This window comes from Sinocyclocheilus grahami, unplaced genomic scaffold (assembly GCF_001515645.1).
Source record: "Sinocyclocheilus grahami isolate Dianchi unplaced genomic scaffold, SAMN03320097.WGS_v1.1 scaffold1633.1, whole genome shotgun sequence".
NCBI lineage: Eukaryota > Metazoa > Chordata > Actinopteri > Cypriniformes > Cyprinidae > Sinocyclocheilus > Sinocyclocheilus grahami.
In genome coordinates, this window is record NW_015506812.1 from 121,830 (window position 1) to 130,642 (window position 8,813).

The window sequence follows — 8,813 nt, forward strand, 5'->3', positions numbered from 1 at the left end:
ACAAAGCTCAAAGCAATGTAAAGTACTGTACATTTAAAAATGATATATATTCTTCAGAGTTTTACCAAACTAACCTTTTGTCGCATCTTTTCTGTAGGCTGGGCATCCCAAACCTCTCATTACCGAAGTTGCGCTGATGCTAATGATGAGGCAAGGACCCATAAGCCCCCACGTCATCCAACTATATGAGTGGTTTGAGCACTCTCAAACGTTCACTCTCATTATGGAGTATCCGGATCCCTGCGAGAGCTTGTTGGACTTCATCAACAATAATCCTAACATGAATGAGACAACAGCACGGCTCATCATGTGTCAGGCGGTGCAAGCAGTACAGCACTGCATTGAGCGCGGGGTTTTTCATAGCGATATTCATCCAGAGAATATCCTGTTGAGAAAACACACTTTGGAGCTTAAGTTGATAGACTTTGGCTGTGGTCATCTACTTAGTAGTAATGGCTATGATTGCAGCCAATATAGAGGTGAGCTGGCATTTTGTGTCACAGAGTGTGGAAACCAGTGTTTAGTGACTTATTATTGCTCATGTGATGCTTCTAAGAATTGCTCAATGCTGAACATGTCTTGCTTACAGGAATACAGGCTTACTTCCCACCTGAACTCTTCATCTATGGCAAATTCCACGCAGTCTCTACAAACGTCTGGGCTCTAGGAGTGTTGTTGTATGAGATGATGAACACATGTTCTCCATTTCGCAATATAACTGAAATCACGCAAGCCAAAATTAGGTTTGAAAACCCAGATTTATCTAAAGGTGAGAGAATAGCACTGATAACACACACATACAGCTTCTGCACAGAATTAACAAACATTGGTAGAGAATGTCTTGTCTAGCATAGTAAAACACAGACTTTAGTATTTACCAACTGATGTTAGTGGTTAGAATTATGTGTTCAGATATGTTTATAATAATTGTAAATTCCCTTAACCTTAAATGAACCATGTTTCAGAAGCTGTTTTCGTACATGCCAACATTAGTGTCACATGGTCACGACTAACCAGCTCTCTCCTGAAAACAGAATGCTGTGATCTGATTGTCCAGTGCCTAACCCGTGATCCAACTGAACGGCTGACCCTCGAGCAGATCTTGCAGCATGACTGGTGTAAAACAGTGGATCTAAAATGAAAGTAGTGAAATGACAGTGTAAGAGACAGAGTAGGAAACTACATTTTGGCTGTCATCTTAATTTCTGCATCAGAGATGTCAATTTAAAATAAGAGCAGAGAACGGAGTTCATTTTTGTCATAAATGTACATATTTTTGGCATTAATATGGATTTAAATAGAAAATAATCATTTGTTTTATGTTACATTCAATCTTGCGTCCATATTTATGGTCATGTTATTCAAAGAAATGTTTAAAAAAATGCTAAAGTGTGCTAACATTAAAACATTAACTGACAGCACAACAGTCCCACAACATATTTTCATGTCTGATCAGGGCCACAACCACCAAAGACCAACCCCCAATAATTAAATCAGCAAACTATTTCTAATTACGTGTTTTTGTGTCTATGCTTTATTTTAAAAGTGTAGTTTTAGCTTGTTTTAAAATCAATATTTTACATGGATGTAATAAAAAGGGCCTTAAAAAGTATTATAGTTTTATATTATATATATATATATATATATAAAATAACATAGACAATAATAATTAATAATAAAGAATAATATACGGAATTAAACCAAATAACCTCTTTAAATGTTTCCATGATAAAGCATAGGCCTATATAAAATTAAATTGAATTAAACTGAATCTAGTGTTAATAAAAACTGCCTTCAACCACATGCTTTTGTCACGAATTCAGTCTATGGACTTCCGTTTATTCACCACCAGAGGTCACCCTTTCCATTACATTGACTCTCGCACAACACAAACTGTTGCATAGCACCCCGGACTACATAGCCCATCATTCATTGCACGGTTTGCACACTGCACTGATTGCACTCATTGCACACAGCTGTTTCTTATCACCTCACTCACTGTATAACACCCACTCAAACTGCCATTCTCTGCTGAGTATTGTTTAGCCCGTACCCCATTCCGAGTCTCTGTGTTTTCCTTGTTTTGCCTTGCCTGTTTTCGCGGTTTCTGATATTTGCCAGTTTTCCTGGATTTTTCCCTCTCGTCTCGCCCCTGTGATTCTGTCTGCCGATCGGTGACCTACGCTAGCCCTGGGACTGTTCTTGTGTTTTGCCCGCCATATACTTGTTTGCCATTGTTTGACCCTGCCTGTTTACCACGTCTCTTGAATAAAGCTTGCAGATGGATCCACACGTCTCACGGCTCGTCATCCCCGTTACAGTTTTACTACTATATAGTACAGTAATAATTTAGTACTTTCTCCTGTTTTATTGTTGGTTTCCGCTTTTCTGATAATTTGGAATGAGGATAAAAAGACAAATAAAAAACATGCAAATAAGTTCAAACATCAATTCAATATCTATTATTTCCTGAATATTATGACATTCAAGAGGGCCGCCCCCTGATGACATAATATGCAAATTAGACAAGTATATTTACACCCCACATAAACTTTCGGTCATGCCCAACATTTTTCTAATTTACAGTAGATCTCTATCTTTAAGCCCTTTCAAGCCACAAGCTGTTGAAATCTTGATGTCAAAATCCAGCATTTTTCAAAAAATCCCTGGCGCCTAAAAGGTTAAATGCTCAAATGCTGGCGTTGGCTGGCAACATTTTTTAAAACGCTGACGGGGAACGAGTTAATTACAACTCAATACTTCATAACAATGTGAGACTTTTGAAGCAGATACCAAGCCTCCAACAAAATGTCCTGTCGCTCGTCACAGCTCTTCCACAGAAGACACCTTGTTTCTCCGCACATGAACATGAACTACTGACCGTGATCTCAGACTGTGGTGATCTGGTTTCTCCACTGCATGCATCCTCGTGTGTATCTTCAGCTGACTTTTAAAAGTGAAGCTTTTCCCGCACTGATCACACGTGGGTGGCTTCTCTCTGCTGTGGATCTTCTCATGTGCATTCAGATTTGATGACTGACTGAAACTCTTGTCACAGTGTGAACACTTGTGAGGTTTCTCTCCAGTGTGGCTCCTCTGGTGCAGGTTTAATCTGTATGCTGAAATAAATGTCTTCCCACACTCAAAGCACATATAATCTCTCACATCAGCATGTATTTTCTGATGTACTTTTAAATTGCTCAGCTGTGAAAAACTCTTTGCACACACAGAACATGAATGCGGCTTCTCCTTCGTATGAACTGTCAGGTGTGTCTTGAGGTTTGATGACACGATAAATGTTTTGCCGCACTGATCACATGCGTGCGGCTTCTCTCCGGTGTGGATCCTCATGTGATTTTTAAGATGTCCTGTCTGCGTGAAATCTTTCCCGCACTGATCACATGTGAATGGTTTCTCTCCAGTGTGAATCCTCATGTGCCACTCAAGACTTTGCTTGAATGGGAAACTCTTCCCACACTGAGTGCAGGTGAAAGATTTCTTGGCTCTTCTTTTCTTTAAAAATATATTTTTAGTCTTCGAGTGACTCGAAGGTTTTCCTCCAGGTTCGTTGTGATGTTTCTCCTCCACTTCACTCAGTTCTTCTCTCTCCTTGTTCTCTTCCACGAGGCCTGAAATGAAAGAAAAAATGTTCAATTTCAATTTTAGTGAATCGAAAAAAAATTCAAAGCTAGAAATATGAAAGTCAGCACTAATGTAATAGCAGAATGTAGATGACTGCTATAAAATATTATGATAATTCTGGTGCATTTTATAAATTAATTGAACGATCGGATGCAAAACATTATAGGCACAAAATCCCATGTTTCTGTAGAGAGAGCTATTAAATACAGTGCCCTCCATAAGTATTTGGACAGTAAAGACAAAATTGCTCTGTTTGCTCTAGAGACAAGAAATCTGTAGATATGATTGATAGATGAGTATGAGACAAAACCACAGAATGACACATTTTATTATTGGGTGATTCAACACATAAGAAATTCAGCACTTTTAGAGTTTCATCCCTCTATCTGATGTGAGCATAAGTGTTGGAACAGTTGCCTCACAGGCCTTTCTAAGTGATCAGCTGTGTTCTGTTGCATTAATTGTTCAGATATTAAAAGCGGGGAATGTGTCGTATCAGTTATATCCATTGCTTCTGCATTCTGAGTCTTGCATTCGATGACGACACACACAAACCAGGATGAAGACGAGGCGGCTGACTTTGAGAGAAAAGCAAGCAATATATATATATATATATATATATGTGTGTGTGTGTGTGTGTGTGTGTGTGTATTTCTTCTTATTAAAGTTAAAGAAAGTGATTTAGTCAAGAGCAGTGAGAGATTTTCTCTCTTTTGTTGTTTGATTAAGATGAAGGACTATTAGACTGCTGTCACTTTAAGACAGAACATCCAGATCCAATATACAGGGGTTAAAGCAAAAAAAAAATCCTGAGCCTGAACTTTTTTCCGGGGCGGGGGGAGGGCAAAGCATGCAATGACTGTGGCAACTTTAACATTTGAAAGGATACTATGACAAAGTTATCGCTTTCCTTACTCAAACTGTTTTTTTTTCATGAATATATGGTTGACCTGAAGAATGAAAGCTGTATCATACACTTGGAAAATTACAAGCTATATCACAGTTTATCGACTCGAGGGGTGTGACAATACACTTAGCTCACGAGACGAGACAAAATACAGATACTTGGTTTACTAGAACGAGACAATGTTTTAATACTATTTTTAACCAAATGACAAATGACAAAATATTTGTCTTTTCATTACAAAAAGTAAAACAATGCAGTTGTATTTTGAAATATTTTAACTAATCTAGGGCTGTAACTAATGACTATTTTGGTAATCAAGTAATCTACTGATTATTTTGACGAGAGTAATCTGGTATTTTTTAGTAACAAATAGACCTAAGTGCAAACCAGGCTTTAGTATGACTATTTATATATAAACTAACGATTAGGCAATAATAATTGGCTCAAATAAAATATCAAAACCAAGTAATTACATGGTTTATTGAACAACATTGTTAAAATACATAATGTAACATGCCTATACATAATATGAACATAACCTTACATATGACCCAAATTACTGTGGATTTTGGCATTTTAACCATTCATGGCCAATAAAGCAACACAAATGCTCACATGCTCTGAGCATGGGATTCATATGGACTGTTGTTTGCATTTCAACGCCATTTAAATTACTTGTTTTTAAACCGCAATGCTTAAAAATGTGTGCAAACGATACATTTTCTCGACCGGTTATGAACACAAGGCACAAGGCACAGCAAAGTGACTTTAACTGCTATAAAGACTATAGTTCAAAATCTCTACCGGTTGTCATATTTCTAACGTTTAATCACTTGTTTTCCAGTATACCTGAAATGCGTAAATGTTCTAATCGCAATTCTGTAAAGTTTGGTGTTTACTGTTTAATGCTGAAAGAAATGGCAAAAATCACAATATTGTTAGCTATATTGAGAAATGTCCAACATTCTGCTAACCTGGATGCAGAAACTTGAAAACCAGATATAATATAAATGTAAAGTAAAAAAAACTGAAGTAATTGTCTGATGTTGACACTCGATATGAAAGTTTCTCAAACCTTCCTTTACTGACCTTTTGTTGAAAACTAAAAATGAAACGATAAGATGAGTACAAACTGTTTATCTTTCTAACATGAATGTTCTTCAGCATCGTGAATGAAGAATAAACACCAACCTGTTAGTTCCTCAGTATCTTCAGTGTGTTTGATTCTGCAGGGCTCTGGATCTCTCATCTTCTCTCTGTCCTCTTTAATAAACTCAGTCTTTGATCAGATCTCAGCTCTTCCTGATGCTCTGATGCTCGTCTGCACTTCTGAACTGATGGAGATCTTCCAGCATTTATTGCTGAACTGCAGTGGGAGGAGCTTCACTGATGATGGGAGGAGCTTCACTGGTGATGGGAGGAGCTTCACTGATAATGGGAGGAGCTTCACTGGTGATGAGAGGAGCTTCACTGGTCATGGGAGGAGCTTCACTGATGATGGGAGGAGCTTCACTGATGATGGGAGGAGCTTCACTGATGATGGGAGGAGCTTCACTGGTGATGGGAGGAGCTTCACTGGTGATGGGAGGAGCTTCACTGATGATGGGAGGAGCTTCAGTGATAATGGGAGGAGCTTCACTTGTGATGAATTCCAGTGTGGGAGGAGCTTCAGTGATTATGGGAGGAGCTTAAGTGATTATGGGAGGAGCTTCACTGGTGATGGGAGGAGCTTCACTGTTGATCAGTTCATTTTTATACTAATGGATAACAGAATATAAATAATGTAGTGGTAATTCTTCCAGATAAAAATAATGGTAAGAAAAACAGTTGAAAGCATAAAAATATAAATACATGTAGATATTTGTGACCCTGGACCACAAAACCAGTCATAAGGGTAGATTTTTCAAAATTGAGATTTATACAACATACATAAATCAAACAGAAATAATCTTTCCATTGATGTATGGTTTGTTAGGATAGGACAATATTTGAAAATCTGGAATCTGAGGGTGCAAAAAAAAATCTAAATATTGAGAAAATCATCTTTAAAGTTATCCAAATGAAGTTCTTAACTATGCATATTACTAATCAAAAATTAAGTTTTGATATACTTACGGTATGAAATTTACAAAATATCTTCATGGACCATGATCTTTACTTGATATCCTAATGATTTCTGGCATAAAAGAAAAATTGATCATTCTGACCCATACAATGTATTGTTGGCTATTGCTACAAATATCCCCCAGCGACTTAACACTGCTTTTGTGCTGCAGGGACACATTTGTAAGCAACATATCCCCTCTGTCTGTTGACACCAATGAAACGAGCTTAAAGTGGCCATTTACAGGAGATCTGAAGACATCAGCTTAATACATGAGGTGAAAACAGGACTATTGTCATGAAATACAGAGTGTTTTCAGCAGCTGTTAATATTGATGAGCCTCAATCAACACTCATTCAACAAGACATTCAGGATCATCAGCTTGTGTTTGTGCGCATTCAGAATCAGTCTGAATGAACAATATAATGGCTTTAATGGGAAGACTCACACACTTAAATATAACCACTTTGTTACATCCAAAAAAAAAAGACATGAAACTGTGATCTGTGGGAGTTTTAATGAGTAATCAGTTTGAAATTTAAGTGAATCTCTGTCTGTGACCCATTTTTACAGAGCTTTGATGTCTGATAATCAGAAAACAAAGTTACCCATTAAAAAGAATAGTTGAACATAAGTTCACAAATAAAAAATATTGTTTAAATAGTTACTGCCTTTAGTTAATATTTTGGAATAAATGTAAAATGCTTATAAATACTAACTAGATTAGATCAATGTTCGTATTAGTAATGTTTGTTTAACCAAGAAAATGTGGCTGAGACATGAATTTACACTTCATGAGGACTTTGCCTCCTCATTTCAGAACACACACAGTATGTTAGACCCTATTCCATCTAAGCTCCTAAAAGAGGTGCTTCCAGAAGTCACAGATCCTCTTCTGACTATTATTAATTCATCAGTCATTAGGATATGTCCCCAAAACCTTCAAACTGGCTGTTATTAAGCCTCTCATCAAAAAAACACAACTTGACCCCAAAGAACTAGTTAATTATAGACCGATCTCGAATCTCCCGTTTCTGTCCAAGATACTAGAAATGGTAGTATCCTCACAACTGTGTTCCTTCTTAGTGAAAAATGGTATCTGTGAGGATTTCCAGTCAGGATTTAGACCGTGTCATAGTACTGAGACTGCTCTCATTAGAGTTACAAATGACCTGCTCTTATCATCTGATCGTGGTTGTATCTCTCTATCAGTGCTGCTGGATCTCAGTGCTGCGTTCGAAACTATTGACCACAGCATTCTTTTGAATAGACTAGAAAACTTTGTTGACATTAATGGGAGTGCATTAGCATGGTTCAAATCGTACTTATCTGACCGCCATCAATTCGTAGCAGTGAATGAAGAGGTATCATATCGATCACAAGTGCAGTATGGAGTACCTCAAGGCTCAGTACTAGGGCCATTACTCATCACGCTTTACATGTTACCCTTGGGAGATATCATCAGAAAACACAGTGTTAACTTTCACTGTTATGCTGATGATACTCAGCTCTATATTTTTTTGTATCCTGGCGAAACATACCAATTTGAAAATCTAACGGAATATACAGTCAATATAAAAAACTGCATGACAAGTAATTTCTTACTGCTAAATTCTGAAAAAAAAACAGAGGTGTTAATTATAGGACCTAAAAACTCTGCATGTAATAACCTAGAACACTGTCTAAGACTTGATGGCTGCTCTGTTAATTCCTCGTCATCAGTTAGGAACCTAGGTGTGCTATTTGATATCAATCTTTCCTTTGAAAGCCACGTTTCTAGCATTTGTAAAAAAAAATTATATTTAAAAAATATATCTAAATTACGACCTATGCTGTCAATGTCAAATGCAGAAATGTTAATCCATGCGTTCATGACCTCAAGGTTAGATTATTGTAATGCTTTATTGGGTGGTTGTTCTGCACACTTAATAAACAAACTCCAGCTGGTCCAAAATGCAGCAGCTAGAGTTCATACTAGAACCAGGATGTATGACCATGTTAGCCCGGTTCTGTCAACACTGCACGGGCTCCCTATTAAACAAGCAAGATTTTAAAATCTATACGATATTACTTATAAAGCCCTGAATGGTTTAGCACCTCAGTATTTGAACGAGCTCTTGTTACGTTATAGTCCTCCACATCCGCTGCGTTCTCAAAACT

General features: G+C 37.3%; 3 protein-coding genes across 3 annotated transcripts in view; 1 reads left to right on the forward strand and 2 right to left on the reverse strand.

Annotated features, from left to right (window-relative positions):
* Positions 1-86, reverse strand: part of LOC107571677 (gastrula zinc finger protein XlCGF49.1-like) — an 18,817-nt gene extending 18,731 nt beyond the window's left edge. Inside the window, exon 1 of the mRNA XM_016258009.1 lies at positions 75-86. Coding sequence (XP_016113495.1) covers positions 75-86 — 12 coding nt within the window. The remainder of the gene's footprint in view (positions 1-74) is intronic.
* Positions 87-103: 17 nt separating this feature from the next.
* LOC107571678 (serine/threonine-protein kinase pim-2-like) lies at positions 104-1,141 on the forward strand. Its single transcript, XM_016258010.1, has 3 exons — positions 104-479; positions 590-769; positions 1,035-1,141. Exons 1-3 carry the CDS (start codon positions 137-139, stop codon positions 1,139-1,141), a joined length of 630 nt encoding a protein of 209 aa, XP_016113496.1. The 5' UTR covers positions 104-136.
* A 1,461-nt stretch (positions 1,142-2,602) lies between these two features.
* LOC107571680 (zinc finger protein 239-like) lies at positions 2,603-5,911 on the reverse strand. The gene is made up of 2 exons (XM_016258012.1): positions 5,741-5,911; positions 2,603-3,629 (listed from the first exon to the last, which is right to left on the reverse strand). Exons 1-2 carry the CDS (start codon positions 5,796-5,798, stop codon positions 2,824-2,826), a joined length of 864 nt encoding a protein of 287 aa, XP_016113498.1. The 5' UTR covers positions 5,799-5,911; the 3' UTR covers positions 2,603-2,823.
* Between the last annotated feature and the right edge of the window lie 2,902 nt (positions 5,912-8,813).